Raw genomic sequence first — 22,810 nt, forward strand, 5'->3', positions numbered from 1 at the left:
TTTGTACTTTGTTAGCCTATATTTTAGCACATTTGTGACATTTGTATTAATCAGTTTAATGGTCTGCACAATATAGGATGCCAAAGTGAGTTTTTATGAGTTGTAAGTCTTGACCAAAAAAAAAACCCTACTGTTTTTCAGCATCTGATTTTCACTGAATTTAGTTTTGGATCCAGCCAATCATCCGGTTAATCCATTGTCAGAGGGCTGAGCCCCTCCTGTGCAATTTAGTTTTGATTATTCTACCCTGAAAGGCACCAGTAAATAGATAAGAATTGGGTATCAGATCAATAACATTCACTGAGGGAGGAAAAAAAAAAAAACATTTCCTGGAATTTATTATTCACTCTAAGCAGAACTGTACAACTTGTACCCAAAGTGGAACATACAGCCCTTGAAAAAGTAAGAGCAGCAAAGCAGCAAAATGAAAACACTCCGGGAAACTCATTTTATGTCAGGAAAACTTTTAACTCCTTTAACACATCACTGCTGCAGCTCAAAATTTGAAAATTCACCTATACAGCATATACAGTTTCCAATTTATACGTTAATATTCCTGCATAGGGTTTTACACATTTTTCTACATTTGGTTACTTTGTGCATTTAATGTATGTAAGTATGCTGCTCCAGCCTACATGACACTAGATGTCACTTATATGCTACACATTACATTCCCATGGCTAAGTTACTCAAATTAAAGCCTAACATTTGTGGGGGGGAGGAAACAAAAAAAACAGAACAATTATCCAAATCAATAGTGAAATTTCTTTAATTCTACATAACGATGACTGACTTCTCCTCACAGTAAATTAACTTCTAGCAGCTGAATCATTTGCATCCTGGCAGGACAGTCTTATTAAATCAAATGGCACACAGCCGAATCTCCATTCAGCCACTGAATGCTCCATCCATCTGGAACTTCTCTACAGGGTGTCCAGTCACATTTTCTTCAAAATACATAGTTTCAGTGCTTTTGTTGGACGCCCATCCCAACACACGTTCTGTAAAACACGACTTCTCCATCCTTCCGCTGATAAAAGTCCTGATAAAGGAGAAGAATCCAGGCGCAGGTCGGAGGCGGCCAACAAACATCCCCCCGCTCCGGTCCTGTTCTTTCTGCTGCCCCGGTCACAAGTCCAGGCCTCCCGATGAGCCTCATAGTTGCAACTTCAGTTCTTGCTTGGCTTCTCTTAAAAAGTTCAAAATTGTCAGTATGAGATGAGACTGGATGAGGCTGAGCCAGCGCTAGCAGCGCTCATCTGTAGATTTCCAGAGGAGCTCGATCTTCGCATTTGAGGGAGCAGGTAGGGGTCGCTTCCCAGCTGGAGAACGTCGACTCGATCCTCCTTCCTGTAGGCCAGGCAGCGTCTTATGAAGGCCTGAAGGGAGGAAAAAGGAAAACCTGTTCATTGTTGTCCAGTCTGGGTTCTTACAGTTTAGACTGCAAAGTTGATTTGAGCCATTTCTAATAAACACCTCCGGGTTCTGATATATTGTTACGTTGATCAAGTCTTGATGAGAATTTACTCCATTTTCTCACCGGCAGCAGTGAACAATTTAAAATCTATTTCATTGAAGGTTGAGAGAAACAACAAGCTTTAGACAACTTATACTGCTATGAATGAATAAATGCGTTGATAAAAACTTGAATGAGTTTAAAGAACTTTGATGTCTTCCTCTACAAAACTCTATCCTAATATCCCTAGTAAAATTTTTTTTAAAATGCATCACCTCTGAACCAAGCACCTTTTCTGGAGTAAATTTTTACCCATGTAATTTATTTCTAATAACTGCAGTAATAAGCCTCAAAACAAGCCAAGCTCCTGGAAATGTGATAATAGATCATGCATTAAATGTTCCCAGACTCTCAAACGTAAAAGGTATGAATAAAAATGGTTCTGATAAGAAGTCTAATAAATTAGAGGAATTTTCATAAAACATAATAAAATTTGTGCTGTTCCCTAAATGTACTTTAATTAGGTTTTTTTGTTTTGTGTACTGCTGTATTAAAAGATATCAAATTAAAGGCTTACTATACCTTAACATGCTGAATAATATAGAATTGCCGTAAATCAACATGTGACGGCCTAGAATATGACATCTAAAAACCAGTGTGAGTTCAAATAATTGAAACGAGAAAAGGTCAAATGTTACAACCAAACATAAGATATAATCAAGTTATTTTTATATAATCAGATCTTTCTAGTTTAGAACCGCTACACTGTACCGAGGCAGCTTAGAGCTGGAAACATATTCATTTTTGAAACTTTCCAATACAGGTAATATATAGCAAACGTATAAAGACACACCTTCGTAAAACAATCCAAAACAAGCAAGTCTCCTACCTTAGCTTCATTACTGACGACTGGCTTTACAGGAAACTGGACCTCAGTAGCTTTGAGAATAGTGTTCTCCTGCAGAATGTCCTGCTGCGACTGGTTGTGGCCAAACGGCTGGAAAACAGGGAAAACTTGGTTGAGGCTCAAGTTACCACAAGACAAATATTATCAAAATATCGGTCTCACCTTTCTTCCATACAAACACTGGAAAAAGATGACACCGACTGACCACACATCCACCTTATTGGAGATCTTTGGCGGTTCTTTACCAACCACAAAACATTCAGGAGGAAGGTACCTTTGAACCAGATCAATACGGTTTAAGGTCTTTGGAGGAATATTTAGACACATTGAATACAACTTGAATTAACCAGGAGCATTGGTAAGTTTATTTTTGTAAATCCTTTAAACAGCTCTCTATAAATATGATGCCTTCATGCATGTTTCCCTCACCAGTAGGTTCCTGCCCCCTGCGACGTCAGGTCCATCCCATCAACGCCGTAGTTGTCGTCATCCATTATTTTGGAAAGACCAAAGTCGGTGATTTTTATTTCCCCACAGGCTGTGCCGTCCACCAGCAAGATGTTACCTGCATGTCAAAGTACAGTGAGGTCAACACTGAACCTGTGGTCAAACGTTAAGAGGCGGTAAGCGCTCAGACGGTGCGTTTACCTGGTTTAAGGTCATAATGGATGATGGGAGGTTTGATCTCGTTTAGATATTTTAGTGCGTTCACGATCTGCATGACGATAGACCGCGCCTCTTTTTCAGACATTAGCTTATGCTGCTTCAAGTAGAAATCCAAGTCGTTGCCCTCGCAGTACTCCATGACGGTACAAAACCTGTTCAATGAATCAATGTCAATGGTTATAGCAGACATCGAACAAGAGACCACGGAAAGAACAAGAGTCCAGGCAGATACCGACGTGTCTGTATCCAGTGAGAAGTAGTCGTAAAGTTTTACGATCCTGGGATGGTCCAGCTCCTTGTGTATTCTGTACTCTCGACATGCATGCCTGGCAAAAACGAGGTGGTTTTTACATCATTAAACAAAAAAAAAAACAAACAAAAAAAAGAGGTCAAGACACAGTAGATTATGAACTATTGGTTTCCCATTAGACCCACATACTTGTGATAGTTCTCCTTTTTCTCTTCTCTCCAGTTCTTATTAAGTTGGTGAATCTTCACAGCAGCATATCGTTGTTCAATCAAGTCAAAAGCCTGAAGGGCACAAGTAGTAATGTTATTTAAACAACCCAGCACCAGGTGACCTTTAAGTCTTTAATCTGAGACAGCAACACTTTCAAGCCTACCTTGTAAACTTCACTAAAGCCTCCCCGACCCAAGAGGTGTAGGAGCAGATACCGTTCATTTAGCGTGGGGTGATCTTTAAATCTTAAGGTGGAGAACGGGAGAAAAACATCATTTATTATTTCAGCTCATTCTCCACGCAGCTTTTAGTCAAGCAATAACAGACTTTAAAGCAAGTTTAGTGGCTGTTGATGGTATCCGTGTGTGCGCATTACGTTCCAATGTCAATGCAGCATCTGTCAAAGGATTATATATAGACTCACTGGGAGCTGTCTTCATTATTTATTCTCTTCAGCTCCCTAATGTGAAGGTTGCGGACTCTCTCCAGGCGCTCCAGCTCAGCCTGGATCTCAGCTTCTTCCTATAAATGATTCAAGCACGTAAACACACAAATGCAAAGAGGCAACTTTAGAGAACCGACAGCGATGAGAGCAGGAGATCATCACAACCTGCCAAAGTAAAACTGCTGGACTGGTCTTAAACAAGGTGGGAAATCAAAGCATTTAATTAATTTCTAATAGTTGAGTTTTAGGCTTCACACCAAGTAATGACACTAGATTGTTGCACATGTTTAAAAAAATGACTGAAGCCAATTGCTGCAAAAACCAACCAAAACAAAAAAAAACAAAAAAAAGAGTACTGTATTCAATATGCAGTGATTATGAAAAATATGTGATCACAAACAAACCTTCTTCAGATGTCCAAGTCGCAGTTTGAAGATCTCTTCCTGTTCATGGTACTCTGCTAGAGTCAGCCTAATCAGGATGAGAGGCAAAGAGGAGATTACTCACAGTACAGCTGTGAAGGAAAAAGGAAACAAAAAGATGAGAGGAAGGAGAAAAGGAAAGTAGGAAGCATAACAGGAAAATCGTAATAAAATAGCAAGGATGAGAAATTTATTGGAAAAGAATAAATGCTGAAAGTATGAAACCAGAATTAAGTGAATTAACTGCAGATCTATTGATCAGAAGAAAAGAAGAAAGCAAGAATCAAAAGGAAGTAGATGAAACAGGGAAACAAAACAAAAAGAAGGAATTGAGGAGAAAAAATGTGGGAAAATTGGAAAGGATGGAAAAATACAGGGGGAAAACTAAAATTAAGAATTAAAAAGCAAATGTAGAAAGAAGCAGGAAAAATGAGAAAGAAAGCACAAAAGCAAACAAGGAGGTGAATAAGAAAGGAATGAAAGAAGCAAGGATAAAATTAAGGAAAAAGGAAAAACAAAAAGATGAGAGGAAGCAGAAAGGGAAAGTAGGAAGCATAACAGGAAAATCGTAATAAAATAGCAAGGATGAGAAAAAAAGTGAAAAGGAAAATCTAAGAAGGAAAAAGTGCAGGAAGTAACAGGTAGAAAGGAAGACGTAGAAAATTAAATACACTCTGGCATTGTACTTAGTTTTTCACAAACATATCCAGAAAACACCAATATTACACTCCAGCCTCATCCAGGCTCCAGAGGAAACTCTGACCTTTACATAGTACAGAGCAAAACCCACATTTCTACAACAACATAGACATAAAATCTTCACCCAGGCTACAACTTTTAAAAATAACACATGCAAAGTCTTACAGTTGAGGTAGGCTGGGTTTTAGAAAGGGATCGTTCTCTGCTCCGTTCACTGCCTTGGTTTTGCGTTGCTTTGGCTCCGAGTTTGTGGTTGGTGCTTGGGAGTTGCTGGAGGACGGAGGCTTCCTCTTGGCAAGAAGTTTCCTCTGCCTCTCGATGTCTTCTCTCTGTTGATTTATCCACTCCTGCTGCCTGTTGATGCAAATATGGGATTTGCATTTTTAAAACCCCACAAGTCAAAATGTTCTCCAGCATTAAAAGACATTTGTTTTAGTCGAGCGATTAAGGTGAAACTAGAAGGGAATAAAGGTTTTTACTTGACGAGGTTCTGGAAGGCGTAGCCGTCTGTCCACTGCTCTGTGAAGGAGGCGCCGTGTCTCACGGTGGTGAAATGGCCCAGACGTAGCCTATCCTGCATGCTCTTCTCCCGACAGGCCTGCTTCTCCTGTGTGCTCTGAACAATCATATCAAACAATGATTTGCATTGTATTTCACAAATGATCTCAACCGTAAAAAGAAAGAAGCCTGATGTACCTTTTCTATAAGCAACTTTTTGCTCATAGTGATGCATTTATTCAAGCGTTCCTTATACTTTTCAAGTAATTTTTGCTGCTCGTCTATCTGCCTCCTGAGATCACAGTTTACCTAAGAAGCAGGATCAGGAAATACATCAGCTACATAATATACAAAAAAATAAAAGGAAGGCTTTATTTAATTTGTTGGGCACTAATGTGATCAGAAACCTGTCCTGTTTGTCTCTTACCCTTAGCAAGTCATCTATTCTACCCTCCTTCTTCTCAAGGTCTAGGTTCTTTGTACTTTCAAGGGCCGCCAACTTCAAAACTGTAAGGTCAGTCTAGAGTAAAACAAACAAAAACAGAAATGTTAGTGGAGGATTCTCAAACTAATGCAAGCTACTACAAATAACATCATGATGCAAGAGTTCAGCCATCCTCCTCACCTGAACAAATTTGACCGATAGTTGCTTTGGATTTGGCATCTGGTCCCCAAAAGACATATTAATAGGAGATGAACTATTTTGTCTAACCTGAAACAGAAAAAGATTTTTTTTTTTTTTAAGACTGACTTCCATTAAATGGAGCAACCAAAGACGATCTGGATCTGAGGATGTGGGATGACTTACAGCAACGCCCTGAGCCGACTGGGAATGTGAGTTCTGGGGTGAGCGGAGCACTGGGGGGAGGCCTCTCACAGGACTGGACCCATTCCCTCCCTGAAACTACGAGGCGATAAAGAGGACTGTTCAAGTTTCACATCTAGAAACTGCAGAGGTCTCTTCTCGTTAACAGAAGATTAAAACAAGCCATGAAAGGTAAAGAAATGTACAAGGAATATAAAACTGCAACCTTACATCAAAGTAATCACTTATTTTGGGTCCTCGCACAGCTGATTTTCCTTCAAAGAGAAAAGGAGGAAGTTTTTAGGTTAAAAAGAAATGTTTTTTCAGATATTTTGGACTTATTTAATAAAAGTCCAAAAATAAAAAGAATTAAACCTTGGCTGCTCTCTGACTGGATCTCAGGCTTCCTTTTTCTGCCTCTGGTTGTTTCCGACTGTTTCTTCTCTGGAGTCTGAAATATGACATTTGGGAAGGGGGGGGGGAAAGAGAGATTATTACAACACAACTTCCAACCTGTTATCCATCTGGACAGAGCCTTTAGTGAGCATGCAGCTGATCCCAAACTCTTTAATCTGGGTTTGATTTTTCTGTATGTAATCTTATTAGTTCAATATTTCCATAAACCAGGATCACTTCTGTTGAACAAGTCCATAACTGCCAAAGTGAAATCTTCAAACCGTAACAGCTGTTATAAAATATGTTTTATACTGGGTATGTCTAATATGCCCACCAAATATGCAGTAGAACTGCCTCTTTTTACACCAGACCCCAATTAAATGAGGAAAAACAGGACAGTTTTAGCAGAAACCAAAGATTTACTGGAATATTTTTTAGACCACAAGCATAATCCCCAAATATACTCAATAAAAACAGCCTGGAGGTGTTTATTTAACTTTAAAGAGGAAACTAAAAAACTGAAAATTGCATTTGCAGAGCAGAAAAATTGATCCATTTATTGCAAAACATGACACATATTGCAGTATTTTAACATGTGGTCTCAATCACTTCATCATAACCCTGTAATACAAACTGTGACTGACTGCTTCCAAATACCAGATGAACAAAAAACAAAGTTTACAGCTATCCATCTACACAATCTAAAATAGAAGTGATTTAATCACAAAAGCAGAAGCTAAGGGGCACCTTGAATATTTGTTCATGCATCCAAAATAAAACCAGTTGACATTTGGGAGGAACACAAACCCTTCAACAAAACACCAACTAAAACCATTGCATGGTGATACACATACAAGCTCAACATTAACACAGACCAGTGTTCAGCTGCCAATGATTAGAAGAGCAGCTTTTTAAAGACATGCAGCATTAAGAACACTTTGTCCATTCATAATTTTTTCGCTATGAAAACTAAGAAATTCTGCATTGTTTATTTTAGCGACGTAGCTGGGGAATTTTCAAAGGTGCCTTGATGTCTCCGAGTCCGGCAGCCTCTGAGGCCTCCAGAGTTTTCTAACTTTTCCTCCTCCAATTGCAAGCTTGCCAACCAAACTGCAGCTTCACAAAACAGCTGCTTTGTTGAGTCGACATCTTTCCTCCAGGATGGCTCAACAAAAGAAGTTCAGTTCGTGTCACAATTGTTTTTTCCTTTTGCAAAGAGGTTGTTTGCCACTGAAACTTATAGGACAGAAAGACTCTATTCAACTGGTCATATATTTCTGAGATATACATGGCCCATACGATTTGACATTTATTGTAACAACTACTGCAGTTCAATTTAGTGTGTGGCTCTAAATGCAGAATCTGATCATTACGTTGGGGATTGTAGTTTAGTCAATCTGACTGTAATGAGTGTAAAAAGGTTCTAAAGCCATACTTGAAATGTTTCTGCCTTACCTCTGACTCCTTGTCACTTAAGGATCCCAAACTTCCAAAACTATGATTTGAACATTCATTGTTGGTCAGTCCCTGCAGGAAACAGAAAACATTTAGCTTGGAATCAGTTTGAGAGACCCCCCAAAAAGTATTAAAAACAAACCCTTCACCATTTTAACCAACTTAACACACTGAGACTCACTTTGGTTCCTCCACTTGTGCTGCACGTGCTTCCCCCTGTGCTGCCACTGACCCCACCCATAAAACGAGCCTCCAGCAGTTCCTGTCTGCGGGGGTCCAGGCTGTGCAGCTCCTCCATGGTGCCTGGGTGGATAAACACCTGTTATTTAGGATTCTACTTAATTGAAGTTTTTCATTGCTCCATAAAGAGCAGATGGCACAGCATCAGTAGTAAGAACATTAACACAAAGAACTAATTTATATCCATTCTCAAGGGGCACTGAAAAAAAATCCACTCCAGCGAAAAACAAACTGTATTTTTTTTTCAAATACAGTTTACTCTTGCCCAGACTTAAACAATCCCATATTATTAAGAATGCTGCAGGTATCAAATCTGTTTTATAACAGAGCGGAGGCTACAGCCTTTTCTGGGCTACAAAGCGCTGCCATTCTGAGAGTTCAACAGGAATCTTTCGATTGCTAGGCGATGCTGAATGCTGCGCTCCGGTGGGAATGATACAGGAGCTCCTTGGGATTCTGTGTTGCTGCAGACTCAGAGGTGCCGGCACACTAAACCTGTGCTTTAATGAGACAACCATTTTGAAAAGCTACCGGGGCCTTAGCAAAGCACACAGCATTTCAAGAGGTTGAAATGTTCAAGACCCGTTTAAAAAAGCGGGGGGGGAAATAAAGATGTGTGAAAATAATAAAAGGAATTCAGCGACCAGTCAGGAACTAGCTGGGCAGAAACTCAAATCTTAATTCTGACCAGTGAACATATCAAGTGAAAACCGTTTTAGCTGGACAAAGACTTAAAGCTGTGAGGTGCATAAAATTAACTGTGAGAAAACACAAAAGCTGAACAAAGCTCCTAGAGAGGAAACTGTATTTTCTACTGAGGCGTGTTGGGTTTGTTCTAATGCTGCTATGATTGGAGTTAGTAAATAACAGAAAGAGTTTTCCCTGTTAAAGTCAGTTAAAAGATGCCGGATCAGGAAACATCGACATAAGAACCTACTTATTCCACACTAGTCAGACTAACCCTTTTAAGCTAATCATGGTTGGACTAACACAACATGCTACACAGGTTAAATTATCAACTCACTAATCATTTTTGCATTTTTCTGAAATAAAACAAATATCCTGTTTAACTGCTGTACCATCGAACCTCTGCAACAAGGTGAGATTGTCTCTCCTCTTAATATGAATAATTAATCAATCATGGCCAAAATGCTGCTTAAACCTAATTTTTTTAGTAACAATAAATGAATTAGGAGTGCGCCTATATAGGGATATTTGGGCTGATATTGATACCCAATAATATTTTTGATATTATACATTATAATACCATTTCAAGACCGTGAAACACCTCCCAAACCACTAACATTACTTCTCTGCTTCTGTTAAACGTCTCCCAATCCTGCACTACATCACTGTCATGTCACATGACCAAGCAAATACCACATGGCCAACAACATGGAAATAATCATCGGTTATTGGGTCAGTTTAGCTATCGGATGATACTGATATGTTCAAATTTGACAAACATTAGTCAATACCGATATTTCTGCCAGTGTATCATGCATCCCTAAAATTTGACAATGTAGCAAATTTTGTTTGTGGAAAGAAGTTGTGAACTATTACCTGTCCTGTAAAGGACTAAATGCTGCAATTGGTTTGGTTCTGTTTTATTTGTATGGATATACCTGTTTCACAACATGGAGCTTTTTGCTAACTTTGTAAAACATTTTGTGACTGAAAGCTGCTTTTGAGAAACAATTGTTTCGTTTGTTTGAACTATGAACACTTTATTACCAAGTTAAATTTTCAGTAGAAAACAACTTATTTCCATCTCTTTAAAATATGAATCAGCTAAAATTGGCAGAGGAAGGTTTGAGATTTACCAGCAAATCTGCTGTAAAATGTCCAGATGGTAAATTATAGCCATTTACCTACAGAACACAGATACTGCAGTGAACCCACTTATAGAAACAACATTAATCAAAATATGTTTGATGTAAAATGCCAATTAATCTAGTTCATATAAGATACGTTTTCCAAGCTGATATTGTAATATGTCCACACAAAACACCACTTCTGCAACAGATTTATATAATCTGGGACACGATTCATAAAATTTCCCACAATACCTGAAATAAAAACTGGATTCTCTGCATGTAATCCACAAAGGAAGCTTATTTCCGCAAGAAACAAACGACCATGAAAACTGCTTATAATGATAATAGTACAAGATGTAACACATAAAAATGACATGCCACCATTTTTAAATAGAGCACAAAAATACATGAAATGCACTTCCAACTGTTAAATGTATTATTTTCCTTTAAGTTCATCCACAGAACCGCCTATTATAGATTCAATTTCTAACTAATTATTTTGTTCATTAATTTATAAATGAACTCAAACCAGTTTGTTAAGTACAGAAAACTTAACATGTTTTAAGAAGTCAGGACTTAAATTGCTACATTAAGTCATGAATTCTCTTTTGAAGCTACATAAGCATTATTACTCTGTAAATACTGATGTACTACACTTATTAGGTGATTGAATTAAAGTAATACGAAGCCAAAGAAAGACTAATAGTATTCAGAACTTGCACAACTAAAATAATACCAAAATCAACAAAATAAAAACAGAAAGAAAGACAACTGGGCCTTCATATAACAACTATAATTTAAATGTACTATTAGTGAAATTGCAGAAGTCTTGAGACCAGGACATATTTGGCATCACTTTTTCTTCTTCAAATGCATCTATAATTCAACATTTTAGGGAGTTTCCTCCGTAAACCTCAAATCTCTTCGCTGGAAATGTTCCTGATGAATGCAATAGAAATTCCACCTCCTGTGCAATAAGAAAAATGTTGGAAACAATTTGGCAGCCGTTCAATTTCCTCCTCCCCTTCCCAAGAACCCAACAAACTATTCTTGTTGCGTTTCTCCACAATAGGTCTTTGACTTCCAATCAAATCTGCAGCAGCACATTTTATTGTCGAAATCATCCATCTAACCACAGGAATACCGTCTGCATTTGCTTCATATTCAAGGAGCCAAAAGTAGAAAACAAATCAAAAAGCTGCCGTCAATTACTTAAGATTATTTTGTAACGAGAGCATACACCTGAATAAAATAAGTGCGTCAGTAAATCAGATACCTCATTTCCAGTTCGTTGCTTTCACCTTTAACCTCCACCAGCTTGTCGGGGCAAATATAAATCATGCTGGTAATAAATGACTGGTATGTTCACTGTTGCTAATGATGATCTCCAAAATAAGAACTGCAAAATCCACAGGAAGCAGCTGTTGTAGGCATTCAAGCAACCCTCAAGGGAAGTGCTACTTCTAAAACTCTTCCCTTTGCGGCTTTTCACTGCAATCTTTATGTCTGATTTGGACCCATATCAACGGCAGGTTCCAGTGATTTCAGAAGTCCAGATTGTGCGGACTACATCGCAAATGTCTCACTTAAAACAGGTTGAATATTTTGGAGTTTCAGATTGTTTGATGTGGGTTTTCCAATGCACGGTGTGTGTTCTCCATTTGTCAGAAACCGTGGTGATTGTTTCTGCAGCATTTGGACACGTGAGATCTGTGTCATGTGAGATCTGCTAAACAGAGATCAGCCGAGATCGAGACGTCAGCATTTGATGCAAAGTGCTATATTTAAAACACATCTTGACTGCTTCATTTTGCAAAATGACTGTTTCTTCTAACTAATAAAATACTTTAATAACTCATTACAAAAGCAACTGAGAAATGTCTTACTGAACAGCTGCTCTTTCAATCCCCCTAATTAGGTATGTGTCTGTGATCTGCACCACAACATCAATTGAGTTATTACATTTTTTTCCCTTTTAAACTTTCAAAATTGGTCAAGCTGTCTGCACCACTCCTTAATGCTAAAAATCTTTTTTAATTAGGTAGAAGAAAATGTGCCAGAATGACCCAAGTTATTGTTATTTTTCTAGGGTATTGGGTGAAGTAGTACTGCCCTCCTAGACATGCTGCTACTGACTTGTCCACTGGCTGAAAGAAGGAAAACAAGTTGCACTCATCTATTTAGAAGCAAACTCCAGGATGGCTATCTGACTCGATAGCCTGACCAATTAACCATGCAATAATATCAGCTCATTGTACTTGTTTAGACTGTGAAGGACAGTGCAGCAAAAAGGGAGAACGCTCAACACAATTAGCACATTATAGTTACTATTAAATTGAGTGAGAGTTCATATTAGATGTTGAGCATTTATCACAATACCAAAAACTTGTAAAAACATAACTGTGAAATAGATGATGTTCTACGTTTCAGTATTTAATTTTTGTGTAAATATTCTTTTACTTTGCGAGTAACGCATACCGGCTCACGTCTACTTATTATGACTGGACACTTTAGATTAACAAATGTGGTTTATTGGGAAAAAAATGTGACAACATCAGACTTGTGTGGCAATCACAACAGGCTTAAGGAGCCCTACAGTACCCCCCAATGTTAGACAGAACATGCATACCAATTTCACACACACATTTGTGCTTTTTTATCAAGGATTTCCTTCTGTCTCAAAAACACAAGGCCTCAGTGTATGACTGTTATCTATTTTCAAGCCCCTGCAGGAGCCTGCGGTTGAACCCTTACAGCCCTTGTTGTGGATGTCATTTTAACTCCATGCTGTTCAGCAGACTGACCACCTGTTTATGGACGACTTATTCAGAGTCAGAAATAAAGCCCAGCCATGATATGAGTGTAGAGTTTACACCTGAGCTAACTCACTGACAACTACAACTTCAGAGCAGGAGAAACACATTTTTAACAATGACAAGTGGCATTGTGATGTAGGCAGCCATCATTGTTGTCAATCACTGTGTGGTATAGTGATAATACAAGGAGCAGAGGAGAAGCCAACAGAGCTCACTCCTCCATCACCGCAATATCTGGTGAAAAATGCTGACCCTAAAGTAGGCACAAGAGCCACATAATAGTGAGTTACAACAGCTTTCATCCCCCTTGGCTGTTTTGCAAACTCAAATAAAGAGATGAGGTCAAACAGGGATACCATGCGTCCAGTATGTTAGCATCCATAGCAAGGGGACATCTTCAAACAGCCTAATTTATCTGAATTACTAGCCGATTCAATGCACTCCTGTCCCGTTAAGTACATCCAATCATTAGATATAACATAATCCAAATTTCTGTATGTAAAGACTACAATCAGGACACAAAGGATTGCACACCTTAACCTTGCTTGTTAGGACTCCATCGATATAACATTAACACTTCCAGAAACTGCTTGGTTGTTCTACTTGCATCAACTGACTCGTTTTCAAGAGTTAGCCTTCCCAGCGACGTGATGTTTTTGTCAAACATGCGTCGATTACAACGTCTAAATGTGTCCTCCACAGAGATTTTTCTGCACCAGGCAGGTTATTTGTCTAAAAGGTTACAACACTGGCCTGGGCACTAAGCTACGGTCCTGTCTTCGGTGCTACAAGCTAGCCCAAACAGCCTCAATGGACTTTGAAGCTGACGCTTCACTGTAAACGTTAGCTAGTGCCGAGCAGCTTTCGCGAACAGAATTTGTTCCGTAGTTTTAGAAGAACTGCTTTAATCCTCTGTCAAAGGACGAAATGGGGAATATGTAGAGACTTTAAAGACGTTTAACGATACCTTCCGAGGCCTTCACCCCTGCCGTGGTATGCTGCTGAAAACACAGTCCGTGTTGGGGACGTGGAGAGCTGGGACCAAAGATGGCGTCCCCTCCAAACTTCCACTACTTTGGATTCTCATCAAGCTACTTTTTTATCTGTAGGTGCCGCAGCGCAGGTCGCTCACACAGACTGGGAAGCTAGCCGTGCGGTGGACCGCATGTTGCTTTTCACACAGGTACACAGACCACCAGGGACAGAAAACGGGAAAATTGGTGTTCTTTTAGGGCACAAACCTCTTAACACCTAAGCAGAGCGTCCGGGCTCCAGTGCCACCTCTCTCCGTCTTCGAGTGGTTGTCTGTGAAACGTCACGCAGCGTGTGCAAAAATTCTTCTCGTGGAGGTGATGCGATCTGTCTGAGCGTGCGTGGCGATGTCCACAATCATGGCTGATAATTACATGTAGAAAATAAACAAACTTTGGACATTGATAAAGAAACCTCACAAGACAAGGTTATTATTAATTATTATTATTATTATTATAAGCCAATTGATACAATTTAAAAATAACGGTCAATATTAAAATGCTGTTGATGTAGAATTATTCTAAATATGTAAGTACAACATATTGAACAGAATGATGAAAAAGACTCCGGATTTATTTTTGTTATATAGTCTAAAGCAAAACTTGTCGTCGAGGGTGTATTTTGAAAGACATAAAAAAATATAAAAATAATACAGTAATAATAATTAAAAAAATAATTAGTGAAATACATTTAAAATGGCAAACAAACAAGAAGCACATTTCAACAAAGTAAAAGAAAACTCAACAGTCCACAGCTTTCAAGTTTCGACTTATAAAATGTGCCTGCTCTTCATTTGTAACAAAAAGAATAAAGCGAGGCCATCAGTTTTATTCTACTAAATGGCATGTGCAGTGCCTTGCAAAAGTATTCACACCCTTTTAACGTTTTCACATTTTGCCATACTGCCATAATCTTCACTGCTTTTTATTATGTATTTGTGCAAATTTTTAAAATGAATCATGAGTTAACTTTTTCTAATAAATGAAAATCTAAAACATATTTCATAAATTTGTGCTTAGCCATGTTTACTCTTACACACTCTAAAAATAATACTGCAACCAAATACCAACAGGTCAAGGATAAAGTTATGAAGTTTTAAATATTGCTACATTTTAAAGCAATATCACAAACTTTAGACATAATATGGAGCAGTTTTATCGCCAAAACATGAAAAAAGCAGTACACAACTGATTGGGCTGTACAACTAAGCTGACAGAGAAGACATTAAAGGCATTAATCAGAGAAGCAGCCAAGAGGATAGTTAACTCTGGAGGAGATCCACAACTCAGCTAGGAGAATCTGTCAGCAGAACTGTCAATGTGAACTCTATCTGCAGTAAGAGCTGAGACAGCACGGTCAGAACAAAGCATATTCATTAGAATGGCACAAAGTCCAGAACAAGTCCTTAGCAAGATTTGGAAAGTACTATTCCCAAATGCTTTCCAATAAATCTGACAGAACTTGAGCTATTTTGCAAAGAATGGGCAACGGCTTCAGTAGATGTGCAAGCAATAGAGATAAATCCTAAAAGATTTGCAGCTGCGTGTGCAGCAAAAGGTGATTCTACATCCAAAGATTTTAATTTGGAAAATACTTTTCAAACCATGTATTCTTTTAATTCCACTTCACAACCATGCTCAGTTTTCTGTTATACTGTCACAAAAATGCATAATAAAACACATTGGAGATTGTGGTTGTAGTGTGGGCATGAATGCATAACAATGTTATTATTATTAAAGAGTAAAATTTGGCAATGTTAAATAGTAGGCTGACAGTAAAATCAGTCAGTTCTTCCAATCTGATTAGGTTACTTAAACCTAAATTTTCTAACTTCTTTTGTATTGTATATTAGGTGAACAGAAATCCAATGACTCTAACTAAGCTATCTTATGAGAGTCATGCTATTAATACAGTAAGATGAAAAGACAACAGTATGTTTAATTAGTTTATTTTACTTATTTTGCTGCAGCTGAAATTTTACATTAAAAAATTAAAACATTTTATAACGGAAAAGAGATTTAAATAGTACAAAACCCATATAAAAAACACACAAACACACAGCTGTGCTATTGGGGCTTCTAGGATGGTGATGGTAGAGGTGGTTTCCTGTACTTGCTCTGCATCCACACCCGACGCATTGCGACTTTCTTCCCACGGTTCACTTGTAGTCGTTTGTCTTCAAGATTCTGAATTTCTTCAAGTCCAGCGTTGGAAAATAAATCATGGACCTCTTCTGTAAATGTTGCATAAAGCATAATCAGTGACCAGAGCTTTTTTTTTCTTTTCTACAAAAATAATTTCCAAATTCTAGGTTAATAGTCATCCAGAAATAATGTGCAATTATAATTCAGATTTTCTTAAATACATTTTTCAAATTCTCTCTAAACTAGAGAAAAATTTTGATTTTTTTTTTTGTGTGTAAAATAAGTTTTTTTTGTGTGTGTGATAAATTAAAAATATATAAAGTCAGAAAATATTGGGTTGGGATTTACATTATTCACCAGGGTAAAAAGTACACAACTGTTTGGTTCAGTAAACACCAAGGTGAGCTCAGTGACAAATCCTGGACACTGTCACCATCACTGTACTGTTTTATGCATGAAGTCACGCATACATCTTTAGGTCATTACCAATACCTTTAGTAAAAAAGTAAACGCAGGTTCCATCTCCACGTGTGTAGAAATTGTCTGATAAGCATCGACCTAAATATTAGAAAAAATAAAAAAATAATTACAGGAATGCATATGTATTTGGAAAAATATACTTCTAGGGTTCCTACACAGTCTAGAAAATCTGCAAAAGTATAAAAATTAGTTTCAGTATTTTCAAGGTATGGATAAAAATAATAAAATAAATAAATACATTTAAAAACCTATGCTAGCCTAGTGAGGTGTCTATCCTTCTTTCTTACTTCCTCGTATACTTCCTTGTGCGCTTCTTTCCTCTCTCCTATTCTTCTTTACCACCTTGTCCTTTCATCTACTCTCATCTTCTTCCATCTTTAATTCCTTACTTCCTTTTACCCTTACTTCTTTCTGTTGTTTCTCCTTTCCCCCTTGCCTTGTATTTTTCCTCCTTTCCTTCCTCACTGGTGTCTTTCTCATCATTCGTTAATTAATTAATTCATTCATTCACTCACTCACCTTCCTTAAAATTAGCTATTGGAAAATTGGCAATTTCATGGTGAACTTATATATTTTTTTCTTTTTTTAAGAAGAACACTAAACATTAAACAGGAAACTAAGTCAGGAAAACCCTGGCATTTTTTAAATGCATAATGTGTAATAATCCTGGCCTTCATATTTGCATAAATATTTTGTTTTATTGTCAATGAGGAGCCTCACCCTTCTTAAACCGTAGCTGTGAAAGATCATATCTCCCATAATCACGAAAGAGGAAAACTCCTCCATGCTTCAAATATGTTGAAAGTTGGTTCACAACTCTCTGCACTCTGTAAAAGGAATAGAAAACAAATAATCAAATACTGTTGATTTGTAAGTGAACAGCAAATGAAAGTGAATGGAAGTGTGATCCATCAAGCAGAAAGCAAGCAGTGAAAACATTGAAATATACTTCTGTTCAGAAACATCTGCTGCACAGCTCTTAAATTGTATTTAATTGACCTGACTCACAAATTATGTATAAATATTCCTTGAACCTCTTCACATTTTGTCAAATCACAACCATAAAATAGTATTTTATTATGGTAGATTTTATATGACAGAATCACACCAAGTACTACAGAATCCTGAAGTTGAAGGAAAACAATATGCAGGTTTTTGATTTAACAAATAAATCTGATTTGTGTGACTTATACTTTTATCCATCCTGTGTAAGACAGAACTTATACTGTATTTTATTACAACTTTAGGTGATGGTCTAACACAAAGTTGGCACAATTTTTAAGTGGAATAAAAAAATGCATAGCATGAAAATATTTTCTGACTAGAAGTCTCAAAAGTATTGCTTGCATTTGTAGTCCATAATATGTAGACCGCCTTTTGCAGCAGTTATAACTGAAAGTGTTTTGGGGTATTTTTCTACCAGACTGAAATATTCTATTCTTCTTTGTAAAACAGGTCAAGATCAGTCAAATCGGAGAGAATGAAGCATCTGAGAACATCAATTTTAAAGTCTTCCTACAGATTCTCATTTGTATTTAGGTCTGGACTTTAACTGGACATGAAGGTGAGTTGGAGGGTTGTGAAAGGGGAATGAGCAGTTCGCTGATAAATAACTCTTTATACTTTAATCTTCACCTACCGCTGAGGATGGATGGAGGAGAGCACAAAGACTGCGAGGATGACATCCAGGCTCTGAGGAGGGAAAGGAAAAGAGCCCGCCTCCTCACAAATGTCGTGGACAAAGGCATGACACATAGAATCATCATAGTCCAGATGGTCCTGTTAGAGGGAAATAAACTGGGTCACCTTCACCAAGTTGTCTCTATTCCCATATTAATGTGGGAGATTTTCATTGGCAGTGTGTAAAATAAGTTTTGAACAAATTAATGTTTTTCTAAGATTAAATATGCCTGCAACAACCCAAATAATCTTCAAATACAAATAAATCAATGCAAAGTAATCAACAAATTAAGTTATGAGTAAAAAAAAAAAGAAAGTTATTCTTGTGTATGGCTCAGGTGTGATTTGGCTACATTATTCCATGCAAACTGACTTCAAATCTTGAAGGTTCTGGGGGTGTTTTTCATGCCTTCTTGTCTTCAGTTCTCATCATAGACTTAATATGATACAAAACAGATCAGTGACTAGGGATAGGAATACATTGAAATTTGTAGCTCCAATGTGTCAAATAAGTTCACATAATATGAATACTTTTGAAGTCCTGTTTAACAAATTCAGTATAACAGGACTCTTTGAAACATAAGTTAATCTTGGTTGATATAAACATCTCCCTCAAACATTTAATGATGAAGTAGAAATGCATAATTGTCTGTTCATTTAGGATTCAACATTAAGTTAATATTATTACTTCGTTTTATTTACACTAATAATTATTACCTTAACCAGCTGAATGGCACGAGGGGAGAAGTCACAGCAGTATAAAAAGGAGTGTGTGTTCCTGAGAAACAAAAGAACCAGCTCTGAAAATATCAAATAACCATAAGTGGATATGTACTGCAGCTTTGGATAATTTTGTTCCTTTGAATCAAGACTCCTTCATCACTTCAAAAAAACATAGACCTTGAAAGTTTCAGGAGTTACCTGCTTAATGTCAAAATAAAACAGGTGGACCATCCAAACATCAAAATTGGCCAAGTAACTACTGATCAGTACAGATATTTTTTTTTTCCTTTTTTATAAAATATTCCAAACTGAAAACTTCCACTTTTTCTGCCAGGAAACTCATCAACAAACAGCTCATTCTTTTGATGAACTTTGTTTCGAGTTTAATTAAAATCAGATAAACCTGATGAACATATGATTTGATTCATGAATCAATGATATCCTTGTAACTTCTTTCAACATTGGACCTAATGCTACGACCTCAGTCATGGAACATGAGGTGAATCTGTTCTCTTTCATGGTCAAAGTTTGATGATTTTAATTGAATTAAAACAAAGTTTACACAAACAACATTTCGCATGTTAAAAGAAGAAAGAAAACATGAATCCAATCAGTACATCTGCAGATAAAACATTACAGTGATCAAATATCAAACATATAAATCTTTATACGAGTAATTATGTGTAAATCAGTTAAATATATGACCTACTTTATGGTATTAACAATGGGAAATACACTGTTACCAACTCCACATCCAACCTGCGAAGAGATAAAGTGAAAGGTCAAGTTAAAGCAGTTAAACAACACTCTATAAAACTAAGGAAAGGGATGTGCATAAACATGAAGAAAGTGAACATTTTTTAAAACCTCCAAAATCCGGAAAGACGCATGCTGTCCAGGAAAAGAAGAGATTTGTCTGATGGTTTCATTTGGTTCTGCTGCAGCTTCCTGGAAATAAAAAGGTATCTGTTTTTGGCGGCGCTGAATGGGATCATTGTGTCAACAGTGTCCAGTTTCCCCATTAGTCCGGGAGCTACTGCTAGCTGGCTCTGCTGCTACCTGATGACTGCGGCACGCATTTGTCCTCTTTTCTTCAGCAGATGAAGGAAGTAATTCTGGAAACTCTAAAAACAGCCACCTGCGATCTTTGAAGAATTTATCCTGATGCGCCTCGTAAAACTGGTCCCAGTACTGGCAAGCGTCTGTGCTAAATTTACCTGAAGAAAGGAAATTGGATTAATGTTTAACTTTTTTTTTTTTCACATTACGTAAATAGTAATGTGATGAGATAAATTATCATGTGGCAACATGTTCGTTACCTTGCTCTTTTAAAGGAAGTCGTATACTTGAATTTTCTTCTGCCTTCTGCCGAGCAGCTTCTTGGTCCTTCTTTGTCCACTGCACATGGTCCCTAATTGTGAAAACATTAAAAAACTAAAAGAACTGTTGTCTTGACTTAAGTGGAGGATAAACTAGATTTTCCTATTTTAGTGTTTGATTCATAAAGATAAACAAGAGGCTTTAGGAAGGGAAAAAACAGATCATTTCTGACCACATGTTGTGTTTAAAGATGTCATCAGGGTTTGTCAAAATTCGTGAACCCAAAGGAGCCGTAGGTCTTGCCTTAGTGCTCTTTAATCTCACGTAAAACCGGATGAAAGCAGAAGCTTGTGTGAAAACAGGGCAGCTCCATTGTTTATGCATTTACTCTGCAAAAGACCAAGGAGTTCAATTATAACATTTATTCTATAGTTAGAGACTGAAACAACAAAGTAATTGTTAATCTTAACACACACTTTTAAATTAAGGCCAGCATACTTTTTGGGTCATTGAAATGGTGTGCAAAGAAAAACACCCTAAAATAAATTAATCTTTAACTGAGGCAGCACAGCCTCACACTGAAAAATTCAACCTTTAATCTGAGCACATTTATACAGTTAAGAAAAAAATAATAGAATTCCACCTTAAATAATAATTTTTTTCACAAAAGCTCAGCTGCCACACATGTAGGCACAATTCCTTTAAAATAAACATCACAGAAGCAATTTTTTTATTTATACTTTACTTTTTAAATAGACTAAGTTTGAGATTTTCAGCTACAAACACTCCAGGTAGGTTTGTGGGGGGGGAAATGGATAAGTACGTGTAAAAGCACTTCAAGGCCAGTGTTAAATATGGTGGATCTGTAACGATATATTAATATTTTGCTATTTGTGAAAATGCAATTTTGTACTTGTAAATCTATAATCCATGTTTCAGGAATTGTAAATGAGCTTATCATGGCTTATCCATAATTATTTAAAAACTGTTCAGTTTGCATTGAAAAGGATGACAGATTATAAACTGTATCATGATCATTCTCAAAAGTAAAAAAAAAAAAAAAAGAAACACAAATTAATGCATGGATTGTTGAGAAAATAAATTTAAAACTAGCTAGTTTTAAATTTATTTTCTCAACAGGATGAATTGATGTAAACGCCCTAAAGGAAACAAAATACTGGACAAAATATGAAAACAAGGTAACCAAAACAAAAAATCAATATATTACAAAATGAGCAGAATGTGAATAGAAAATAACTTTTGTGGTGATTTGAAAGTGCACAAGAGTGTCTGACTTGTTTGTATTTTTGGCTATATTTTAACACGTTTACTACAGGAAATAAGTGGATCTAATACTACTACATCGACAAACTAAAGCTAACGAACGTTGGCGCTGTGGTTTCAGTCGGAAATGTTTCCTTATTTTGCCCGTAGAAGAAGACGCTTGGGAAACATGCAGCTGAACAGGCTAACGGCCAGCTAACTTCAGCACCAACCGAAAAGCGACATGAATTTCCTCAGATTAAACCGATTACCTGTAAATTATACCAAACTTTTTCTAACTTTGGGACAGTTCCCTCTGACTGTGTAGATATACTGTAGATATACAAATCGCTTTTTGCAAAAATATCCATAATCGAGGTTTTTAGCTAAAATAAAAGCTATTTCTGATGGCTTCCATGCTAACTTACTTACGCTGAGAACTACTGCGATCTGGGAAAGATAAAATGTGGTAAATAGCTCTTCGGGTTGGAGAACATCCCCATCCTTACCTGGTGGTTCTGGATGTCGTGTGCCGTTTGAAAGAACCTTTGGAGGCTTTGGTTTGTTGAGGAGCTCCGCCTGCAGATGGCGCCACCCCGCAGAAAGATGACTTTTAACACTGCTGATCTGCTGAACCAGAGGAGCAGAGGGATCTTGGATACTGGGACTTTACACAGATTCTGCTTGAAAATCCTCAGAAACATCACTCTCCCTGTAACATAAAGCAACACTTTAAAATTGTATCAATTCCTGCTTTCAATACATATTTTACTATACATAACTGTTGCCTCACTGTAGGAAAACAGGAGCTTCATTAAAGTTTGGAGTAAGACTTCAAAAACAGCAATAATGTATGAGAGTGGTAGAATCTACTGTGATAATTACCAGAACTGCTACAGTTGGTGAGTACGGATTATTCACTTCAATTATTTACAGAATAATCTAATTTATTAAGTTCAGTGTTCAGACTTCAGCAATTTGATCACAGCTGTGTCTCAAAAACATGTCAAGGAATCTGAATTTAAAAATGGACAGTCTTTTACAGACAAAGGTATACCATACTTTAGTGCAGTTTTAGCTAGCAAA

The 22,810-nt window shown here is 37.2% G+C and overlaps 2 protein-coding genes across 2 annotated transcripts; both read right to left on the reverse strand.

Annotated features, from left to right (window-relative positions):
• Positions 1-321: 321 nt before the first annotated feature.
• On the reverse strand, positions 322-14,451 carry tlk1a (tousled-like kinase 1a). The gene is given in 23 exon segments (XM_007546461.2): positions 322-1,379; positions 2,346-2,453; positions 2,526-2,637; positions 2,793-2,928; positions 3,012-3,181; positions 3,266-3,355; positions 3,469-3,560; positions 3,653-3,734; positions 3,914-4,011; positions 4,339-4,405; positions 5,221-5,409; positions 5,535-5,671; positions 5,752-5,862; positions 5,981-6,073; positions 6,179-6,265; positions 6,362-6,457; positions 6,590-6,633; positions 6,734-6,809; positions 8,210-8,281; positions 8,391-8,512; positions 14,050-14,086; positions 14,088-14,126; positions 14,128-14,451. Coding segments are annotated over 23 exon segments (2,271 nt in total). The 5' UTR covers positions 14,170-14,451; the 3' UTR covers positions 322-1,208.
• A 1,595-nt stretch (positions 14,452-16,046) lies between these two features.
• On the reverse strand, positions 16,047-22,320 carry mettl8 (methyltransferase 8, methylcytidine). Its single transcript, XM_007546463.2, has 11 exons — positions 22,234-22,320; positions 20,694-20,850; positions 20,461-20,552; positions 20,201-20,358; positions 20,009-20,089; positions 19,851-19,900; positions 19,136-19,196; positions 18,378-18,517; positions 17,459-17,565; positions 16,751-16,816; positions 16,047-16,347 (listed from the first exon to the last, which is right to left on the reverse strand). Exons 2-11 carry the CDS (start codon positions 20,843-20,845, stop codon positions 16,193-16,195), a joined length of 1,062 nt encoding a protein of 353 aa, XP_007546525.1. The 5' UTR covers positions 20,846-20,850; positions 22,234-22,320; the 3' UTR covers positions 16,047-16,192.
• Between the last annotated feature and the right edge of the window lie 490 nt (positions 22,321-22,810).

The sequence above is a fragment of the Poecilia formosa genome, unplaced genomic scaffold (assembly GCF_000485575.1).
Source record: "Poecilia formosa unplaced genomic scaffold, Poecilia_formosa-5.1.2 Scaffold16, whole genome shotgun sequence".
NCBI classification, from domain to species: Eukaryota; Metazoa; Chordata; class Actinopteri; order Cyprinodontiformes; family Poeciliidae; genus Poecilia; species Poecilia formosa.